This window comes from Phyllostomus hastatus, unplaced genomic scaffold (assembly GCF_019186645.2).
Source record: "Phyllostomus hastatus isolate PE091 unplaced genomic scaffold, TTU_PhHast_1.1 phas_contig_58, whole genome shotgun sequence".
Lineage (NCBI taxonomy): Eukaryota > Metazoa > Chordata > Mammalia > Chiroptera > Phyllostomidae > Phyllostomus > Phyllostomus hastatus.
Window position 1 is genome coordinate 23,924,843 of NW_025333916.1, and position 22,972 is coordinate 23,947,814.

General features: G+C 35.1%; 1 protein-coding gene across 5 annotated transcripts in view; it reads right to left on the reverse strand.

Moving 5' to 3' along the window:
* BDP1 (B double prime 1, subunit of RNA polymerase III transcription initiation factor IIIB) overlaps positions 1 to 22,972 on the reverse strand; it is a 99,294-nt gene that overhangs the window by 14,696 nt on the left and 61,626 nt on the right. For 3 of the 5 annotated variants that reach the window (XM_045847795.1, XM_045847794.1, XM_045847793.1), the window contains exons 23-35: positions 20,785 to 20,986; positions 20,293 to 20,483; positions 18,695 to 19,082; positions 15,342 to 15,464; positions 10,475 to 10,511; positions 9,902 to 9,997; positions 8,381 to 8,606; positions 7,745 to 7,902; positions 6,371 to 6,521; positions 5,946 to 6,126; positions 3,332 to 3,395; positions 2,840 to 3,026; positions 1,896 to 2,100 (exon numbers count right to left, since the gene is read on the reverse strand). In XM_045847795.1, coding sequence (XP_045703751.1) covers positions 1,896 to 2,100; positions 2,840 to 3,026; positions 3,332 to 3,395; positions 5,946 to 6,126; positions 6,371 to 6,521; positions 7,745 to 7,902; positions 8,381 to 8,606; positions 9,902 to 9,997; positions 10,475 to 10,511; positions 15,342 to 15,464; positions 18,695 to 19,082; positions 20,293 to 20,483; positions 20,785 to 20,986 — 2,209 coding nt within the window. Of the gene's footprint in view, positions 1 to 1,895; positions 2,101 to 2,839; positions 3,027 to 3,331; positions 3,396 to 5,945; positions 6,127 to 6,370; positions 6,522 to 7,744; positions 7,903 to 8,380; positions 8,607 to 9,901; positions 9,998 to 10,474; positions 10,512 to 15,341; positions 15,465 to 18,694; positions 19,083 to 20,292; positions 20,484 to 20,784; positions 20,987 to 22,972 lie in introns of those variants that run through there. The other 2 variants (XM_045847796.1, XR_006786726.1) reach the window with 2 other exon arrangements.

A 22,972-nucleotide genomic window follows, 5' to 3' on the forward strand; every position in this document is an offset into this window, starting at 1 on the left:
ATGTAGGGATACATTATACTAACCTATCTACCTCTTTAAATGTTTGAAAATGATAAGTATCATTTGTGCAGCTAAATTTTAATCTAAATTTAATGCATAAAGGAAGGCAGTCAAAATCTAGGTCATCTTTCAATTTCCATGATTAATATTTAAAAGTCCAAACCCCTTTTCATCTGCACATTTCCTCAAAGAAGACACTCTGTAATTCCAGCTTAAATACATTTTCTATTTATTTGTACATGAGTTAGAGTAACGCCAACCTTTGGAAGTTAGTTTATATTATAACCAAAAGCTGCCACTTAGGTTCTAAGAATTGAAACTGATATTAAATTACAAGTTCCCTTTACAGAGGAATATAAAATACTTCTGAAGATATGTTTTAGTCTTACCTTCTTCATTTATCCAAATAAATAATGTACAGAAATTGAAAATGCTTTTCCCTGAAGGCAAAGCTAATCAATGGAATTATAAGTTCACATGACTGTTATGTACAGGAGAGATATGGACAGTGATGAGATGGGCATGAGGGAGCCTCTGCAGTGCTGGAGATATTTTATTTCTTGATTTGGGTGATGATTACATGGGTGTAATTACTCTGTGAAAGTTTAGTGAGCTGCACACTTACAGTTTCTTGCCTATTCTGTAATGTTATATTTTAATAAATAAGTTCATTCAATTTTTCAAATAAAATAAATGTTTGAAAATGTTCATACTAAAGTTAACCAAAAGTCTGCATTGAGAAACCACATAAAGAAGAGTCAAATGACAATTAACCAACTGGGAAAAAATATTTGCAACTCATACCACAGACAAACATAACAGAGTTACTCCGAATCTGTAAGAAAAAGATCAACAACCCAATTAAAAAATGGGTAAGGAATATACAGAATGAGTTCACAGGAAAGAAAATAACAAATGGTTCTTAGGAATATGAAAAGAAAAAATATGAAAAAATGCTCATAGTAAGAGAAACTAAAGCCATTCTGGGAGACCATTTTTCTCCTACCAGGTATACAAAGACGCACTGCCTCTGTTGTCTGCCATCATCTAAGGATTATTGGTCTTCCCCCGTCCTTTGAGAATATAGATTGTAAATTAACGTTTCTGTAGTGCGGTTACATAATGTAGTGCATTATGACGAGTTCCAGAAAACAAAAACCAGAGGGTGCTAAGAAACATGCAGCACAGTAGATGCTGACTGAATCTGCACAGTATTATCAAACTTCCCTAAGGTAATGACAATTGAGCTAAAGAAGTTTGTATATTTTACAAGGAAATGTTTCACAAAAAGAGACCTCAAAAGAAGTGCCCCGGGACATGAAGGAGTATTATGCTTTTGAGAAACTAAAAGATGGCTAATATGTTTATAGAGTGAGGCAGAAATTGGCACGAGACAAGACTGGAGGCAGAAATGAGCCAGACAAATAGAGGGCCTTAGAGGTTCTGCTATCATTCCTAATAGCAACATGAAGATTTAAGCATTATGATAACAGTGGTGGTATAATTACTATCATCATTTTACACAACAGCAAAACTCAACCAGAGAGGTGAAGTATCTTGCTTAACGTCCCATAGCTATTAAGTGGTACAACCAAGATCCAGATCTGGATGATGCTTTCAGCCTTCTTTTTAGCTGATACAGAGCTGGTAATGGAGTTCCTGATTAATGTCAATTGCTTTTTTTTTATGTTTTTTTTTAATTGTTCAAGTACAGTTTTCTGCCCTTTATCAATCAATTTTTATGTAGAACAGTTTGAAAGTAGAAATACAAAACCAATTTTCCCTAATTATTTATGGCAAAAAGCATTAGAACTATCTTTAGATAAAGAATCTAAAGGAAAAAAACAGAAATAGATCTGTTGTAATATGGCCATCCTACTTAAATACTTTCTTACCTCAGAGATATATTTTTGACAATTTTCTCTTGAAGTGAGTGAACATTTTTTGGCAGGAGGAACATGATCACTTTCATCAAGTCTACAATGAAATCTCTTCCTAGATATAAAATCCAAATTAGCAGGAGGCTTTTCAGAATCATCACTTCCAGAATTAGATAAACACACGGCATCCTGACCAACTGAAGTTACTGGAAAACTCATACTGCACAGAAAATACATACATATTAAATCAGTGAATTAGAAGTTACTTAATGAGGTTAAAGTCTGAGCTAGCGATTCCAATGAAAACTGCCAAAAACACTCCGAAGTAACTAACACATATACATGGCCATGACCATAAAAATGTTAAGTTTTGAGCTCCACTAATACTTAAAGGTTTGAACTTAAATTCCATAATATTAAATTAAATCTGAGGTATAAAAAATGTATGCCTTGTCTGTAAAGTTAAATTTTAATCTAAAATGTCTCTTCCTAATATAAAAGGCTTCAATTTCTAGTGTTCCTTAATAGACAATTAAGCATCTTAATCTATGACAGTTAAAATACAACTTAAGAACTAAAATGAATATCAAAAATATACAGAAATGTCACCTTCTATTTTTACAACTTTTGGTGAATGTATATTCATTTCAGAATTTAAAATATAAATATAGGTTTACAAAGTAACCATACCTTTAATAGATGCCATTTTATGATTCAGATTGCTAAATTTTTTAGCTTTCAAAATAAATAAAATACAAAACAAATTTCATACAGAAGATTTTATTATACACTTAAATGTCATCTTCACCAGATAAAAAAATAAATGGTTTCTTCTCTAATTTACCACACAATTACTAAACAAGATATCTAGGATAATTACAAATAACGTTTCCAATCAATACTATTTGAATCATAAAGCACCTTGCCTCCTAGCAAAAACAATTTAGCTCATTCATTACCTCATGTCACCCTTTTCTTCTGCAGTCACTGATTTGACCAATATGGGCGCTGGCAGTAAAGGGTTTGGCATTAACTGTGTTGCAGTGTCAGTAAATTCTTCTATTGTATTGGTTGGAATTTCCACTAGAGTTAAAATGAATGCTTGTTCATCCTCACCATCATGATGTACGTCAGCAACTAGATTCACTATCAAAGTTTAAAAGTTAGTAATGAAAAGCTGAACCATGAAAGAACAGAAAATCATTAATTTATTTCCTTTGTAAAAAGTCTCAAAACTTATCACCAAGAGTAAAAACTGAATTACACTAAAAAAAAAGTAATTTTATAAAGGATAAAGATGATTCACTATGGAGATTTATAATTTTGAGCAACAAAGGTTATACACAAAGTGCTTCAAGTGTTTTTTTTTTAATTTAAGGTCAAATATGGACAGGGGACATAAAAACCATACTGTTAGTTTTATGATACTTTATTAAAGAAGATTATCATACCTGTTAAATCTTGAGGATTGGCTGCATTCTCTTGTTGGACTTCTGGAATACTAGTTGGTGTGCACTGCCATAAAAATTAAAATGAAAGAGTGAAGCTGATCAAATCTCAGTTTTAGAAAGTTTTCCTAACAATTTCATACAGTCAACAGTCGTTTCAAAATTCAACAACTTATCTAACCATGTGCAATTCTTCAAGTGTTTTGAAACTTTTAGTTGCACCAATAAACTTTTGATTACTTACACAACACACACACAAAGGAATTGACTAAATTGCTCAGTACGTGTAGTCTATGAAGGGAGCTCCAAACCCCGCAACCCTCTGCACCCTCCTCACAGCAGCATGGTACAGTAGATAACATCTAATGAAGGCCAGCTGGTCTCCTTGCCTCCAGCATGGCTCCCTCCCATGGGTTTTTCACAAAATTGCAAACACTGTTTCCTCTAAAATGCAATTCTGATTATAATTCTCTAGTGTTTGGTATCTTAAAGCAGAGGTCCTCAACCTCCAGGCTGCAGACTGGTACCAGTTCAGGCCTGTTAGAACCAGGCCACACAGCAGGAGGTGAGCTTGAATGGGATGCACGTGAATCATCCCAAAACCATCACCCCACTCACCGTGGAAAAATTGCCTTCCACAAAACCAGTCCCTGGTGACAAAAAGGTTGGGGACCACTGTCTTAGAGCTTTCATTTTGCAACCCACAACAACTGACTCTGGCAAGAATCATCAATGTACACTAAAACTACCAGACACAAGGCTGCTGGGTTCATCTGACAAACTATTAATAATTAGAAAAGATGCTACTGAAATGCAGAAATCTGGCAGGCACCATTTTAGCCAAGTGATCAATCAGCATCACCAATAACAGAACAAATTGATACTTTGTATTTTCCAATATGATGCAAAAGGAAGAAACAGTATCTTATATGTAGTAATCTTGCCAAAAAAAAAAAATGTTTACCTGAATCTAATAATGAGGAAACATTTTAAATATCTAGAATGTAGACTAGCCTGGACTCTTTTCAAGTGTCGGGTTCACAAAAGAGGGAAAAGGGCAAGGAAACTACTCTAGATTAATAGAAAGTAAGAAGAAATGACAACTTAAATGCAATGTAAAAACCTTGACTGGAACTGTGTATTACACATAATTAAGTCGACGTTAGACAGTATGTCAACATTGAGTGTGACAACAGTATTGCCATTTGTCTCTATGAGAATGTCCTTGTTCTTATCAGATACAAGCTAGAGTGTTTGTGGGTGAAGGCTCATGTCTACACCTTGACTTTCAAATGGTTCAGTTTTCTAAAAGTATCTAACTATAGAGATAGAGAGCAAGACAGACAAAAGAGAGAACAAATGAGGCAATGAATAAATCCCAGTAAAGGGTTTATAAGTTCTATGTAAGATTCCTGAAACTTTTTGCCAAGTTTGAAATTATTTCAAAATTTAAAAAGGTGGAGAGTAGGAAAACCCCGTTAACTGAATGTAGTCCAAACTCCTCAGCAATTCATAAAACTTCTTTGTATGATATGTCCCCCAGGTAGCTATCTAACTTCATCTCTGACCACTTTCGCCTTCATGTTCCTCACAACTGCTTGTAGTCCCTGAACATGTCATGTTCCACATTTGTTCTTTATGTACATTCCTCTTCCTTTAGCTGATAAAATTAATCCTTGTTCTTCCAGATCAAGAATTCTCCCGGGCCTGCCTGCACATCAAAATAACCTGGGGAACTTGAAATACAAATGCTAAAGTCTGGGCCCTACTTCTCCCAGAGACTGATTTCACTGGATTTCACTGAGGACCACTCACTCCTACAGTCTTGCACAAGTCCCTTTCATAGCACCTATTAGACTGAGTTTATTGGCTGATTCATTGGTTTCCCACAACTCTGTACCCCCATATCTCACACAGTGTTGGACATGCAGTAATAACATCTCAATAAATGCTTGCTCTGCTTCTTCTGTAACTTCTCAAATCCAGGGGCTAAGAAGTAAACTAGCCAATACCTAGCTTTATAAGCCAATACCTAGCCAATTTTTTTTAAAAGCCAATACTTTTATAACAAAGCTAGGTATTGGTCAGTTTATCTCTATGCTCCAGAGAGTAAAACACATTAAAAATTTTATCACAGAACATTCTTGTGAAGGCAAAACATACCAGTGGTTGCCAGGAGCTGCAGGTGGCAAGAAGGAGGTGACTAAAAAAGGGCACTGGAGCCCTGGCTCAAGTAGCTCAGTGGATTGAGCGCGGGCTGCAAACCAAAGTGTAGCAGGTTCGATTCCCAGTCAGGGCACATGCCTGGGTTGCAGGCCATGGCCCCCAGCAACCGCACATTAATGTCTCTCTCTCTGTCTCTCTCTCTCTCTCCCCACCTCCCTCCCTTCCCTCTCTAAAAATAAATAAATAAAATCTTTAAAAAAAAGGGCACTGGAGAATTTGGGGGAGGATGAAACTGTTCATGTATTAGTCATATGACTGTGTATGGTTGTTGACACTTAATAGAATTGCACACTAAAGAGGGTGAAGTTTATTGTGTTTACATCATACCTTAATTAGATTTAAAACAGGAACAAATACCTAGCACCACTTGTTATATTTTTCATTCTTTTACCTCTGGCACACAAAGTGTAAGCACATGGTCTCCATCTGAGTCCTTTCTCAGGGGCTCTCCAACAGAACTCTCACCAAGACCACTACCCAAATCAAGTGTCTGGGAGCTTGTCTCAGAGGAAACAATCGGAGCAAATGACAACATCTGAACTTCCTGAGATCCCTGTTCTTGATCTTCCTTTCTGAAAGAGAAATTGGTATGTATTAGAGTTTCAGTATGTACTTGAAATCAAACAGACAACCACAGAATAACGTTTACAGCTAGGTATGTCAAATTTACCTAATTTACAGTTTTTTAAACTTGAATGTTATATTTAATGCAACAGAACCCCATTGTTTTCTTTTTAAATCAAATTCTTACAGCAACAGTTATGGTTATAGTTGAAACAGACTAGAAACCAAATCCCTTAATCTTTCCCCTTTTACCTTTCAGCTATGCTTGCTTCCTGCAAAATTCTGGTCTCTTCAATACCATGTACATGTGCCAACGGGCTCTGTTCCTTACTCTCTTCTGTTGAGAATGATTCAAGGTTTTTATCTTCTAATCCTGTTGCTTTGGAAACATTTTTCTCCATTTCTTAAATAAAAAACATTTAAGATATAGTCCAAAATAGTACAGCTAAAATCTCCATATCAGAAACCTATTCACACTTCAAAGACAGACCGCTATATAGTGGCTCTTCCAAACATCTCTTAATCCAAAAAGCAAGTTTATTCACATGGTAGAAGGGTAGTCCTGGCCAATGAGATTTCTGAACAGTAAAATAGATGATTAATGAATCCTGCACCACACATATTTCACTCCTGGTTAGCACAATAACTCTATCTCTACTTTATGGTAATAGCAGTATAATTAAACCCACAAACAAAAGAGGTTTACAGGTGAATATACATGAGGTCTGACTAGTTCCACCTTGGGAAAAGTACTGGGGTGCAGCTGGGGGAGCTGTTCTACAAAGAATAATGTCACAAAGGAGAAAAAAATGACTGCTATAATATAGAAAGGTAACCTGTGCCTGCATAATGAGAGAGCTAATTAAATTAACTAACTGAACCACAGGCATCGCTGATTGAAAGAGAAATCCCAGAAATCAGGAATCCCAAAAAAGAGAAAAGATGCTAACTACCCAGATCTTCTACACATAGCACACAAAGTTTAATACAATTTTGGTGGACATAGCAAACACCACTAACTTGTACATTTTAAACGGGTGAATTATATGGTACATGAATTATCTCAATAAAACTGTTATTTTAAAAAGTGCCAAATAATGTACAGTTAGCATGTATTTTTATTCTTTCTGAAAGGAATATACACATGGATGTATGGGTGTACATACATATACTACCCCTCATTAAATGCTAATGTACATAAAACATTTCTAGAAGTCTGCAATAATAACTGTTAAGAGTAGTTTACCACTAGACGTGAGATTAGAGGGCTGGGAACCAAAGGAGGAGGGAGTTTCTAAAATTGTATACCAAAGGGGCACTGTCCTTTGCCACATTCATGCATACCTTTCTGAGAAATGTGTGCTTGAGTATTCAGGTATACACACACAGAAAAATATATATATGAAAACAAAGTTTGATCAAATAAATACAGCAAAAAGGTAATAATTACTGAAACCAATTGGTGGATTTATGGGTATTTATTTTATGGTTCATTCTACTTTTTGCATGTATGAAATCAATTATAAGTTAAAATAAGTTTAACAACTGAATATTCCACTTGAAATGTTAATGCAATTTCTTATGTCAAAGTAATTTTGTAACTTGCAAGGAAACGATAAAATTTACCTCTTTGAATTTCCACTTCTCCTTTGGTTACAAACAAACTGGGAACTTCCTGATGAGCACCGAATCTGTTGGTCCCTAAAATCTTTTTAAGATTGGGCTTAGGTTTGGCAAATCTACTTCTCATTCTCAAATCATTGGTCACTTTAGAAGTTGTATTCCTAGAAAAAGAAGGGAGAGAGAGATTTGTCAACCATGTAAGAATTCCCTCTCACAGTGACACATTCTGACTAGTATTAAAACAGTTATGTGCCACCTTCTAAGGAGCCACATAGTCTCTATGTTTCATTCCTTAATGTTAAAATTACATGGTGGTAACTTTACTAAATGTCTTGAGAGAAGGGAAAAGAATTTGGACCATGTTTGTAAAACAGAGACTATTATACAAAACTATTTCATTAAAGCTTCAGAGACACACATTATTGCAGTAATTTTAATATGCAAAACATTAAACTAAAATCAAAATCAATCAGTACTTTAAAGAGTGAGAAATTAGCATTGCCTACTTTACATTTATACAAGTATTATTGAAAGCCATTAATTAAACTGATGGTTGGTTTAAATACACTTATTAATTGAATACTATATTTCTTTAGTAAAACTCAAAGGGAATGATAATTTTAATAAAGCAAAATAAACCTGGTTGATACAGCGTTTTCCTTTACTGTCTCCATTAAACCAGTTTCTTCTTTAGTACTTTGTTCCTCCAATACAATCTGGTTTCCTTCTAACGGTGAAGGAGGTACACTATTGACAGGTAAAGAAAGCTCCTGAGATTCATGAACAATTTCATGACTGACATGATCGGGGCTAAAAGGAATATGGCTTTTATCCTTTGAGTGAACACCAGGTAGTACACATATTCCTATTGCAAAATAAAAAAGAAAAGAAAATGCAAATAGATGTTGAAATAAAATAAATCCTTCAACATTCAGCAACTGCAAAATACTATATTTTTAAAGTTTGCTCTTTTTGCCAGAGTTTTGACCTAAGTTTAATAATTCTTATAGACTGAAATTTTTGTGTGAGTGTAAGTAAAAATGAATCTTTTTGCTAGTTTCAGTAACTACATAACCTCTAATGAATTTCAATTTCAAGACAGGCTTGCCTTTGTTTACAGTATTTTAAAACCTGTATTTTATGTTCATGTTCTAGAGATCTGTGACATGTTCCAATGCAATAATCTGCCATTAAGAAAGAAGCCCTTTAGGAAACACAAATCAGAGTTTCCTGATAAATATACAGTTACAGGCCTGAAAGTCTAACACCTGCCCTAGCCAAGTGGCTCAGCTAGTTAGAGTGTCATCCCGTACACCAAAAGGTTGTTGCGGGTTCAGCCCCCAGTCAGGGCACATACCCAGGTTGTGGGTTTGATCCCCAGTCAGGGCACGTACAAGAGGACACCAAACAACATTTCTCTTTCACATTGATGTTTCTTTCTCTTTCTCTCTCTCCCTATCACCTCCCGTTTCCTCTCTCTAAAATCAATAAATATATCCTCGGTTGAGGATTTAAAAGGATTTTTAAAATAAAAAATAAAAGTTTTACACCTAAATAAATGGCAGGCCACTCATTACCAGTCAAAATAATTAATAAGAATATAATTAACATAATTATATGTAACTTAATGTACTACAGTAGAAAATACTTAGATACTCAAGACCACTGCTTCTCTGTAAGGTAAGCCTAAAATATTAAAAATCTAGGTTGACATATCTTTTGGCATGGTGCAAAGTAACAGAACATTTTAAACTGAATGATCTCAATGATGGCTACAGCCCCTTCATACTGTATTTGACTGTCATGTTATTGTGAAACTATCCAAAAAGGCAGCTCCTTTGCTAAAGAAATGTGTATAATCAGTGATCAGTGAGCTCAGTTAACCAATGACATTTATGATGACAAAGGTAACTGTTCCATAAATATAAAATGTTCTTACTAAACCAAGTGCACTATCTCGAAATGGTAACCACTACATCCAAAAGGGCAGTTAGGTGCGTCAATGCATACATATTACCTTTTCTGGGAAAAATCAAAACGCTGCCAACTTCAAATGTAAGAGGCAGGTAGGTATTCACTTATTACTCTAATGTGGGTATACATTTCTTAAAAATTGGATTTTAAAGTTTCTTTTTTTGAGGACTTATCTTCCATTCTTACCATCACTCTGTTCTGTACTGATCTCTGACTGCAACACTAGGTCGCCCATTGTAAGTAAAGTTATGGCAGCTTCAGCGCTTCCATCGTTGTTGGTATCTTGTGAGAAAATATACCAACATTAAAACAGAAGAATGAATCTGGAAATTTAAGTTTGTTTACTTAGAAGTTTTTAAATGCAGGTGTTTATCCTCTGGTAACAAGTTTCAATATCCTCTGTACCACTAATCCTTCACTAGGGTAATGTTTTATTCAGCTTATATACTGCAAATAAAGAAATCAACTGTTGCCTTCAACCCACTGAAAATGCCTCCCACCCATTAAGTAACTTAATATCTTCAAAAAATGAATCTATGCAGATCAGAGGAAATAAATACTTCTTTATTAAACATTTAACTCATTTTTCTAAAGTAACATTCCAAAAAGTTATGTTTCTTCTGCAGATAACACATTAAAAAACTGAACCTTTTTCTTCAACTCTCCAACAAAATGACTCATTTTCAAAATGCCACTACTACTAAATCACCGTGCTAGTGTTAACCAAGCAGTTTTTAATAGTTTCCTATTAACAGTTACCTGTTTCATCTTGGGTATGTTCACCTGTGGTCATTTCCTAAAAGAGGAAGAGTAATATCTTATGCATTTTCCCAAATACATGTTCTGTATCTCAAAAAGCACTATGTTGTTCAGATCTTTCTGTGCTTTTGATTACAATGGAATGAAAACTGATTTTCCCCCTTAATTATAATTATTCATAAACTTTCATAAACAAAAGCAGAAATAATTTAAAAGCCACATACTTTTGTCTCTTGCTCCTTGTTTTACCTTAGCCTTATGTTATATGCAAATTTTAACTCATTATATTGCAGTGTACATCTACCATTCTTCCTTTACTTCTTCACTTTCATAATCCTTCAACTTCAGTCACAGCTGCCATTAGTTTTGACTCAATGGAAACCAAGTTCTGAAGAATAATGCAATTTTTTTACACTACTAAGTGACTTAAAATGATTTTTAACAAATTAAGAAGTTAGAGGTCTGATGTCCAGCATGACAGCATGAGGAGCTCTCCTGCTCCTCTCCCCACTGATACTGGTGAAGTTTATTTAAAAATGGCCATTAAAGCCTCTGGAAATAGTCCTGAGGGCACAGGATAAGAAAACATTCACTCAAGAAAACTGATGAAAATTTGGTAACAAAGGCAAAAGTCTGTGGTATTTGAACAAAGACTGTTCTCTCCTTCATTCCTCCCAGCTCAGCAAGGCAGCGACTCCACCTCAAAATGCTGCAGCCAAGAAAACAGGCCCCTTCTACCCACAGGTGCCAGCTAGAGGGCTTTCTTCCTAAGATGAGCAGGACTTCAGCTTCTGACACAGTCATCAGGTGTCAGATTCATAACGGAAACAGACCTATATCTACTATGAATATGGACACAAAAATCCTCAAAAAATTACTAGCAAACTGAATCCAGCAACGTATAAAAATTACACATTATGACCAAGTAGGATTTATCCCACAGAAGCAACTTGCTTCTAACATCCAAAATTTAATCAATACACGATATCAATACAATAAAAAGCAAAAGTCACATGGTCACCTCGATAGATACGGAAAAGGCATAGCATAAACCCCAACACCCTTTCATGATAAAATATTCACACAAGCTAGAACAGAACTTCTTCAATTTGTTAAAGGGGATCTACAAAAAAACCATAGCTAACATCAACTGAATGGTGAAAGACTAAATGCTCTCCCCCAAAACCAGGAATGAGACAAGAATGTCCATTCTTGCCACTTGTAGTCATCATTGTCCTGGAGGTTCTAGCCAGGGCAATTAGGCAAGCAAAAGAAATAAAGGACATCGAAATGGCAAAGTAATATAAATCGAACTGTGTCCCCCCAGAAAGATATGTTGAAGTCCTAACCCTCAGTACTGTGAACATGATCTTATTAGGAAATAGGGTTTTTGCAGATATAATCAAGTTAAAATGAGGTTATACAGGATTAGGATTGGCCCTAATCCAATGTGACTAGTGTCCTTACAAGAGGAGAAGAAACATGGAGACACACACAGACAGAAAGCCACGCACTGGAGGCAAAGGCTGGAACTGTGCTGCCATAAGCCAAGTAATGACAAGCACTGTCTGAAGGTAAGAGAAAGGCCTGGGATGGTTTCTCCCTCAGAGCCTCCAGAAGGAGCCATCACTGACAGCACCTTGATGTCGGAATTCCGCCCTCCAAAACTGAGAGAAGAACGTTCTGTTGAGCTGCTCAGTTCACGGTACTTTTGTCATAGCAGCCCTGGGAAGCTAATGCAGAAAGGCAGAAGTAAAGCTATCTCTATTCACACATGCCATGATCTTATATGTAGGAAATCCTCAGAAATCCACTAAAAACTATTAGAGATAATAACATAGATGGCAAATTTGCAGGATACAAGACCAATATATGAAAATCAATTGTATTTCTATACACTTGCAATAAACAACCCAACAATGAAGTTAGGAAAAGTTTCATTTACAATAGCATGAAAAATAAAAATATACTTAAAAATAGATGTAATAAAGAAAGGACAAAGCTTATACTCCATAAACTACAAATGCCTTAAAAAATCGAAGATCAGAATAAATGGGAAAATACCCCATGTTCCTGGATTAAAAGACTCAACACTGTTAAGATGGCAATGCCCTCCCCCCACCCAAAAAAAAACTGATTGACAGGTTCAGGAAACCCCAACCAGAATCTCAGCTAATGTTTTTGTGGAAATTGACAACTTAATTTTAAAATTCCTATGGAATAACAATCTTGAAATAAAGAATAAAATAATCCTTACACGTCCCAATTCCAAAACTTACTACAAAGTAACAGTGATCAACAGAGCATCGCCTGCACAAAGACAAACACATAAATCAATGGAACAGAACTGAGTCAAGAAATAAATCTATATGTCTACAACCAATTGATTTTATTTTATTTTTTAAGGATTATATATATTTATTATTTAAGAGAGGTTTAGGGACGGAGGAAGAGAGAAAGAGAAGCATCAGTGTGTGGTTGTCTCTCATGTGCCCCCTACTGGAAACCTGGCCCACAACCCAGGCATGTGCCCTGACTGGGAAATGAAACAGTGACACTTTGGTTGGCAGGCCAGCACTCAATCCACTGAGCCACATCAGCCAGGGCCAACCAATTGATTTTAGACTAAAATGCAAGACCATTCAATGGAGAAAGAATAAAAGGTGCAACAGACAACTAGATAGTTATATGCAAAAGACTGAAGTAGGATTCTAACCTTACAACATACAAAAATTTACTCAAAATGAATTAAATACTAAAATGTAAAACTATAGTTAAAACTGTAAAACTTATAGAAGAAAAATAGGAGTAAATCAGCCCTGACAGGTGTGGCTCGGTTGGGTGACATCCCGCAAAGCAAAAGGTTGCAGGTTTAATTCCCAATCAGGGCATACGGCTGGGTTGAGGGCCAGGTCCCAGGTTGGGGACATGCAAGAGACAACTGACTGATGTTTCTCTCCCTCTTTTTCTCCCTTCCTTCCCCTCTCTCCAAAAATAAATAAATAAAATCTCTAAAAAAACATAGGAATTAAGTCATCAGGACCTTGGCTTTGGCAAAAGATTCTTGGATACATGAACAACAAAAGAAAAAAACAGATACACTGGACTTCATCAAAATTAAAAACTTTTGTGTTTTAAAAGTAATCATCAAGAAAATGAAGACATCCCACAGAATGGAAGAAAATATTCACAAATCATGTATCTGATAAGGGACTTGTATCCAGAACACCGCAGTCCCCCCTCACCCACAGTTTCACTTTCCATGGTTTCAGTTACCTGTAGTCAACCATGGTTCAAAAATATTAAATAAAAAATTCCAGAAATAAACAATGTATAAGTTTTAAATTGCACTCCATTCTGAGTAGCATGAAGAAATCTCAAGCTGTCCTACTCTGGCCTGCCCCAGATGCCCTTTGTCCAGCATATCCATATTGCACATACAGTTCAACAGCTCTTTTGAAAAGCCACATTCACATAACCTTTTTTACAGTATTTGTCATAATTGTCCCAGTTTATTATTATTGTTCATCTGTTACTGTGCCTAGTTTATAAATCAAACTTTATCATACACATGTATGTATAGAAAAAAATATATACCCAGTGAATAAGAGGATACTACTGTATAAAAGAATTCTTACAACTCAATAATAAATATGCAAATAGACCAAGACTTTTAAAAATGGGCAAAGGCTCTGAATAGACATTTCTCCAAAGATTTAAAAGTGGCCAATAAGTATATGAGAAGACACTAACTCTCATTTATCATTGGGGGATGCAAATCAAAATCATAATGAGGTGCCATTGTATATTCATTAGGTTGTTTGATCCAGAAAGTCAAATAAAAAATGATGACAAAGATGTGAAGAAACTGGGACCCTCATACACTGCTGGTGGGAATGTATAATGGTTCAGCTGCTTTGGATAACAGTTTGCTAATTCCTCAAATGATTAAACAGAGTCATCATAAAACACAGCAATTATAGGAATCCTAGAACCATACCCAAGAGAAATGAAAATATATGTCCATACAGAAACCTGTACACAAATGTTTATAGCAGATTATTTATAATAGCCAAAAGATGGAAACAATCTAAATGTCCATAAACAAATGAATAAACAAAAACATGGTATATTTATATGTAATATTATTTGACCACAAAAAGGAATGAAGTACTGATTCATGCTACAGTGATGAACCTTGAAAACATTATGCTCAGTAAAAGAAGCCAGACACACAGTCCATTTATATGAAATGTCCAGAACAGACAAATCTATACAGACAAGCTGGTTGGCTAGGCATGGGGAAGGATGGGAGGAAGTGGAGAGCAACTGCTACTCCACTTCCTGCTACTGGGTATGGGTTTCTTTTGAAGTGATGAAAATGTTCTAAAATTAACTACAATGTTTACACATATCTGTATACTAAAAATCATTGAACTGTACATTTTAAATGGATGAACTGTACGGTGTGTGAATCATATCTTAATAAAGTTGTTTTTAAAAAGTTGTAATTCCAAATCTTTGTTTGCAAAAATAAGATAAAAACTAACCAAATAAGGAAGAATGCCAAGCAAAATACAATAAAATATAGTCCAAATAATTTACATTTGGCATAGATTTAATGCAACACAAGTCTATAAGGGTATTAAGAGCTATATCCACACACATACACAAAGATTACTGTTTCTCAAGTCTAATATAAAACCTACAGATTATTCACTAGTTTCTGTTATTCATACTTACAGCTCTCCAGATGACAGAAATTAGCTAACAACTGCTTGTAAACCTAACGTATTCAAAATTAACTTCCAGACTTTTGAAAGCAAGCAAAGAATTAAAAACAAAACATATTGAAATGGATGCTTACGACTGATAATACATTCAAATTTTCTTCTTGTTCCATTTCCTGAGTGGTCACATCTGCGTTTGAGAGCTGATGTTCATCAACAGTTATGAATCCTATATCTGGAACATTCACAGTTATTTCAAGCTGTCAAAATGAAAAGTTTTGTTATTTCATTTTGGTGTACTATACACAGACAAGCAAGTAAAATAAAATGTTAAACTGAAAAAAATCCACATTTATACACAATTAAAAAACTGAAATACAGTCATTTTTAAACTTATTTGACATCAACTCGGCAAAAGTAAAACATAAAGCTTTTAAGGGGTCTATCATTCTTATAAGCAGTAACCAAAATTTCTAAAGCTAATCTTCCTAGTACCTAGCCTTTAACTTTCCATTATCCCCACTTTGACCCTACTTTCCCATATTTCTCTCATCAGTCTGTTAATATCTATGGAGTGCTTCCTAAAAACTAAAAGGCTACAGGTACAAGAACACAAAGCTGAATAAGACAAGTTTGGCCCTCGCCCTCAAGGAACTCACAATCTAAGAAAAACAGACACATAATTAACTAACCATATACACTGTCCTAAGTACTGCAATAGAGATGAGTTAGAAGCACATACACAGCTATGTTACCCCCCACCCCCACCAAGGAAACTACCCTCTCCTACAACCCCCAAACCTCTATCATTCTTGTTAGCCATGTCATGGCTATGTAAAATAATGGATTTATTCACATGCATTCTTCATTTAGCAGTTTTATTGGTCAAAGACCCCTACAATTTGGGGGCTAAAAAAGACTAAGATTTCTCTCTTAGACTATATCCAAAACAGGCTGGCTCCTATTCCCTTATTAACAGAGAGGTGAATATAAAATCTGTATAATTCAGTAGAAAACTAATACAGAGTCAAGTATGAAAATTTGCCTTCAAGACATATTATATAGTAACACCTGTGTGTTCTGTGTCTGTTTTCTCAGACACAAACATTAGAGAAAAATCTTTGCTAATATCTTACAAGGCTGAGATGATTAAAAAGTTCAAGTGATTTGAAAAGACAAAATATTTTCTGAAAAGTTGGGTGAAATATTGGAACATTCTAATTGAAAGTTATTTCTTTGAATATCATAGTTTCAAAGCTTTACTTTTTGCCAGCTTCACTGAGATGAAATTTACATGCCATAAAATTCATCCATTTAAAGTTTCTTGGATTATACATAAATACATGCACCCAATACCAGTCACTTTTAGGACACTTTCATTGCTTTAAAAAACCAAAAACCTATACCCATTAGTTATCACTCCCTTTACCCTTCAACCCCAAATCTCTAAGCAACCAGTAATCTACTTTCTGTCACTACAAACTGTCCTATTTTGGACATTTCATATAAATGGAATCATATGATATGTGATTTTTTGTAAATGGCTTATTTCACTTAGCACAATGTTTTCAAGGTTTCAAGATTCATTTTGTAGTATGTATCAATACTTTATATCCCTTTTTATGATTTAATAGTATGCCACTGTATTTCAATGCTTTTTAAAGGAAACATTTTCTAACATATAAACAACTTCCCTGTCTTAGTAATCTTGCTATAAGGAATATAATTTAAGCTTTCTTCACTCAATTATTATGATTAATGCTATTTAAGAAGGCATTCAGTATTAACTCAGGGATTTAATTTTCATAATTTAATTTCTGATACTAGTTTTCACTAGCAATTTGCCTTTCAGCCAAAGAAATTTATAAAATACAAAAAATATATAGCTAAATGAATTCATATGTAGTGTTAACCAGTTGTCCTTGAATAAAATTATTTTTCCTTTTGCATTTTCTTAGTTTCAACTAAAACTTAAATTTACTATCTTTATTTTGAACTTTTAGTTATAAGAAAAACTTAATTTTACATCATTTTTGTTTAGCTTCAACTATTCTAACTCAGTAACTTTACCACTCGTGGCATTATTATTAACAGCGAATAAAGGTGGTTTCACACTGCCGTTCATAAATGTAAATTTACAGATTCAGTAATCCATTAATTCTAGGTTAGCTTAACATTACTTAACTGTTTTAAGTTACATCTTTTATTACCACCGATGCCATCTCAGTTAACTCCTGATTCTGTTTCAAATAAGTACTGACTACAAAACTGAGATATATATGCCACTCTATAAGCCACACAAGTCACTGAAAATTTAAGCAAAACAGAAAACTTTGAAGTTACAAAGTTAGAATATTAGATCTAAAGGCAAAGGAGTAAGAAGCTTTTATAATAAAGTAAGTTGAAGTAGTATGTTCCTCCACTCACATCCATTAGGATGGCTACTATCCAAAAAGAAAAAGAAAAAAGAAATAGAAAGTGTCAGTGAGGATGTGGAGAAATTAAAACCCCTGTACACTATTGGTAAGAATGTACACTCATGTAGCTGCTATGGAAAACAGTATAGTGGTTGCTCAAAAAATTAAAAATAGATTTATAATTTACCACACAATCCAACAATTTCCACTTCTAGACATATCTCCCCCCAAAATTAAAAGCAAGAATTAGAAAAGATATTTGTACACCCATGTTCATAGAAGCATTCTCTGCAATAGACAAAAGGTGGCAGCAACCCAACCGTCCACTGACAGCTAAGGAGACAAAATGCGGTATACACACACCACAGAAAATCATTTTAATTCAACCTTCAAAAAGGAGGGCATTCTGCTGGGACTCTGATTTCTCAGAGAGCCAAAGCAGCTGCACATAAGCTCTCTCCTGTGGCTGCTTCTATCCTAAGCCCTTCCTTGTGTCACTGTCCCTCACTTTAATAAACATACTCTCAAAAAAAAAAAAGGAGGACATTCTGGCAGGTGATGCAATACAGATAAACCTTGTGAAATAAACCACTAACAAAAAGGACAAATACTATATGATTCCACTTAAATGAAGTTTCTCAAGTATAGCATAGAGACAAAAGTAGAATGGTGGCTGGCACAGACTAAAGGGAAAAGGGTAATGGGGAATTATTGTTTCATGGATACAGACTCATAGTTTTACAAGGTGAAAAAAGTTCTGCGGATGGATGGTGATAATGGTATAGAGCACAATGAATGTACTTAATGCCACCAAACTATACACTTAAAATAGTTAAGATGGTAGATTTTATGTTATGTGTATTGTATCACAATTAAGAATATATAGATATTAATAGATGTCCCTTCTACCTTCTCTACCATAGATCAGCCTAAGCAAGTAAAAGTTACATTTGGTAGAGGTAATTCAGAGAATAAACTCTACAAATCGTAAGAATCACTATGAGAAAAAAAAATCAACTAAAAGAAAAAAAAACAAGTAACATAAAGTTCTAAGCATTCAAAGAACAAACTACCTCTTCCATCGTTTCCTCAATCTGAGCAGGAACAGGTTCAGGAGATCTGAGGCCAACAGGTACAAACACTGGAGCTTTGTTTATTTCTTCTGGAGCAAGATGATAGCTTTCTTCTTCAAAGTCAGATTCAAAATCCTCAACATCATCTTCGTCCTCTTCCTGTGAAGCCCGAAGAGTCACCAGCATGGCCTTGGAAGTTCTGGGTTCCTTCTTCGAAGTCTTACTACGAGTTCGTTTTGATCCACGCCCTTTGGTGACATTTGGTTTGATCTTTCGATGAGTTCTCCTGACACTATGATCTATCTCACGTCCAGAGGCAGAAGAGAGAGTTGTCCTTCGACTTAGAACACTTTTAGAGTAATTTGATTCTTTTAACATTTGTGAATGGCTGGAGGTTTAATCAAAACAACGACATAGTCACTACATACACAAGGATAATTTTAGTGAAATCCAAACTTTAGAGTGAAATCCCAATTCAAGCCATTAAAATGAATACTCCTATCACTCATTCTGTCAAAAATTTATATTGTGGCCCTGGCTGGTATAGCTCAGTGGATTGAGCATGGGCTGCGAACCAAAGTGTCACAGGTTCGATTCCCAGTCAGGGTACATGCCTGGGTTGCAGGCCATGACCCCCAGCAACTGCACATTGATGTTTCTCTCTCTCTCTTCCTCCCTCCCTTCCCTCTCTAAAAATAAATAAATAAAATCTTTAAAAAATAATTTAAAAAAATTTATACTGTGAAAAAAGAAACTTACTATTAGTTTCTCATTCACAGTTAATTCTTAGTTATCTACCCACAAATTTTTCATAATAAGTTTTTATTTCTGGGCCATTTTTCCCCTGGCTATTTAAGCAGAGATGAAATACAAAACTGGACATTATCAGAAGAAAAAGGATGCTCTGGCTGATGTGGCTCAGTGGACTGAGCACCGACCTGCGAACCAAAAGGCCCCATTCCCCCAGGGCACATGCCTGGGTTTCGAGCCAGGTCCCCAGTTGGGGGTGTGCATGAGGCAGTCAATTGATGTTTCTCTTCCTCTCTTTTTCCCTCCCTTCCCCTCTCTCTAAAAACAAGTAAATAAAATCTTTAGAAAAAGGAGTAAAGATGAATGGGCCAATAAATATAGAATATGAGATTTATCCTAGTGGGTGAACAGAATAGAATAAAAGGAAAAAGAGGCAGAAAATCAATCAGAACAATGTTGTTTTTAAGACCTCAGGTTCCTTTCTAATTTTCTTCAAAATTATGGCCCTTCATTTGTGTTTACGACCCCACTTGAATTAGTACCCTAATTATTTACGTACGACATACTACTCTTTGGTGAGGCTTCTGCCTCAGCAAAGATAGTATATCTAACATACTTAATATGCAGAGATTTTAAATGTCAGAAAAATAAAATCTTCCTTAAAATGTCAGAAAAACATAAATTTTAGTAAATAACAATCAAAAGGGGGAAAGAAATAGAACTGTCAATAAAAAACTATACTCTGTTAACAAGCCATCTTTCACTCTATCAATAAATTAAGGTAAGATATCCATAAGGAGTAATTTATCATTTCCTCTTCTGAAAGTATTTGTTACATAAAATTTTACCTTGCTAGTTTACTGAGACACTGTTCTTTAATAATCGAAGAGACAGCATTATCCCCTACAGTTTTCTGTCCAACACTTCCTGATGGTCCAACTTCCGAAAGAGCATCTTTCTTGGCCAAACCAGCCTCTTGGGAACCCACACAATCCTTTCCTGCTGAAACCTCCAGAGATGTCAGAAGCTCAGCTTTTTCCTTAAATTTAAGAAGAAATAGCTAATATTACCACAAAAACAATCTCTATAGTAATTTAATTTGGTAGTTCGGTCTGCAGATCCAAGCTTGCCCACTTATACACTTGCACGCGGGCACACACACACACACACACACACACACACAACTAGACTTCTAAATTTTTATAACACAGAGAATATCACTGAATTTTCATGAAAACAGTAACAATACAAAAGGCAAAACTATATATCTTTTAAAGCTCTGTTTCATGATCCTGACAAAATATAGCCTATGAATAAAAATTATAACTTTTCAAACTTACTTTTTGAAGGAAATTAGTGTCAGAATCTCCTTGCTGCATTGAATTATCTTCTGGCTTCCTCGCCTCACTCTGATCTGCTCTCTCTTTTTCTATACCCGATTCCTCTTTCTTACCATGTGCTCTTCCCAAATTTGGCTTAGGCTTTTGGAACTGCCTTCTAATCAATTGTGCTGGACTAGAAACATACGTTTTATGTTCATGTCTAAAATGAAGCACAAATCATGATGAAGAAAATCAAAATTCTTTCTTAGTGTAACAGCTGTTAAATAGTTTCTGACATAAACCAATCCCATGTTCTAAGGACTGGACATAAGTTGGTTATGCTGCTAAGAAAGGAAGAACATAAAAGCTTTTATAACTTCCATTTCCTGTACAGCCTGGGGAATAGTTTTACTATAATATTAATCTTTTTTACTTTCATTCATTCTGGTTTGCGGTTTCATTCTTTAAGTAATTTTTCAGAGTAATAACTAAAAATAAACAAAAAATTCTAGTAGCTGAAGACAGGTTTCATAATGGCACATTAAACAAATGCTTTAACTAGGCTCTGAAACAGGAACAAATACACAGTGGTCACAACAACCACGGTCCTCCTGGTTCAAGAGCAGACTGGAAAGCTGAAGTCTATTCTCTCCCACATGCCTATCAGCTCATAAAAAAAACAGTTTACTGAGAGCCAGTGTCATAAGAATCTCAATACAACCCATTTTATTAGCCAAAACATAGAAAGATTTTAACATTCAGTAGAGTAACCACAGCCTCCAAGGCAATCCAAAGAGCTGTTGTCTTAAGGTTTCCTGGGAAGAAATAATTGGCAAATATGTGAATTCTGAATTAGAAAGCTTAAAACTAATATAAATGCAGATATTAATCAAGAATAACTGACCCTGGCTGGTGTGGCTCAGCAGATTAAGTGCTGACATGCAAACTGAAAGGTTACCAGTTTGGTTAGTAGTGGTCAGGGCACATGCCTGGGTTGCACACCAGGTCTCTAGCTGGGAGCATACAAGAAGCAATTGATTGATGTTTCTCTTGCACATCGATATTTCTCTCCCCCTCTTTCACCCTTCCTTCCTCTCTTAAAAATAAATAGTATGTTTTTTAATTTTTAAAAATGAATAACTGGATATGTATCTATCATTAGTTCTCTAAAATATCTGTATTAAAGACTAATCTTAACCCTGGCTGGAGTAGCTCAGTGGATTGAGTGCACGCTGCGAACCAAAGTGTCGCAGGCTTGATGCCCAGTCAGGGCACACGCCTGGGTTGCAGGCCACAGCCCCAGCAACCGCACATTGATGTTTCTCTCTCTTTCTCCCTCCCTTCCCTCTCTAAAAATAAATAAATAAAATCTTTTAAAATAAAAGACTAATCTTAAGCAATATTTCTAATAAATTAACCAGAAGAAAAAGTATTGTACTTAGAGCTATATTTTCAAATGTACCAGTCTAAGCTCTTCTAGGAGTAAAACATCAAGGAACTTCACAGAAGTTCTAACAAGGTTATTATGCTAATACATCTAGTGTAGGCGAATGCATTTGGAAAAACAAATTATATTTAACTTAAGTATAAGCTATTTATAATCAAGTGTGATTTACAAAAGTATGTAAAAGTAAAATATATATGTAAGCAGCAATGTGCTACTGTGGTAAAAAAGGACAAGAAAATGCTGTACATAAGTTAATTTCAAAACTATACAGAATATGCACACTGAAGAAAATATCAGTCAAGGTATAGCTAACAGCTATAATAAACTTCATGAACAGAGAAAGTTAAAGGGGAGAGGTAGATTTAGTTGGGAAATAGGTTTTTATATAGAAAATTTTAAAATGCAAAGGCTGAGCATAAAATCTCTTGGCATAAGCAAAATTTCTTTCAGGAAGCTCCCACTATAGGAATTCTCTAGTCTGAAAGTCATAAATCCTGAAAACTTAAGTTTTCCTAATAAATTGCCAATGTTACTTTGAGCAATCCATTTAAATCCTCTACGTGTATTTAGTGAATAAATGAGAACATTAGGAAAGGCTGACCTCAAAGGTCACTAGTCCCTAAAGGCTTGCTCAGAATAAAAAACAAAATCCCTTCAAAGGTCCTGCATAATCTGCCCTTCTCTCTACCCAGTCTTTACCTTTCTTTCATCTATCACCCTTCCTCTCCCTCTGTCTCACTCTGGCCTCTTTTGCTGTTC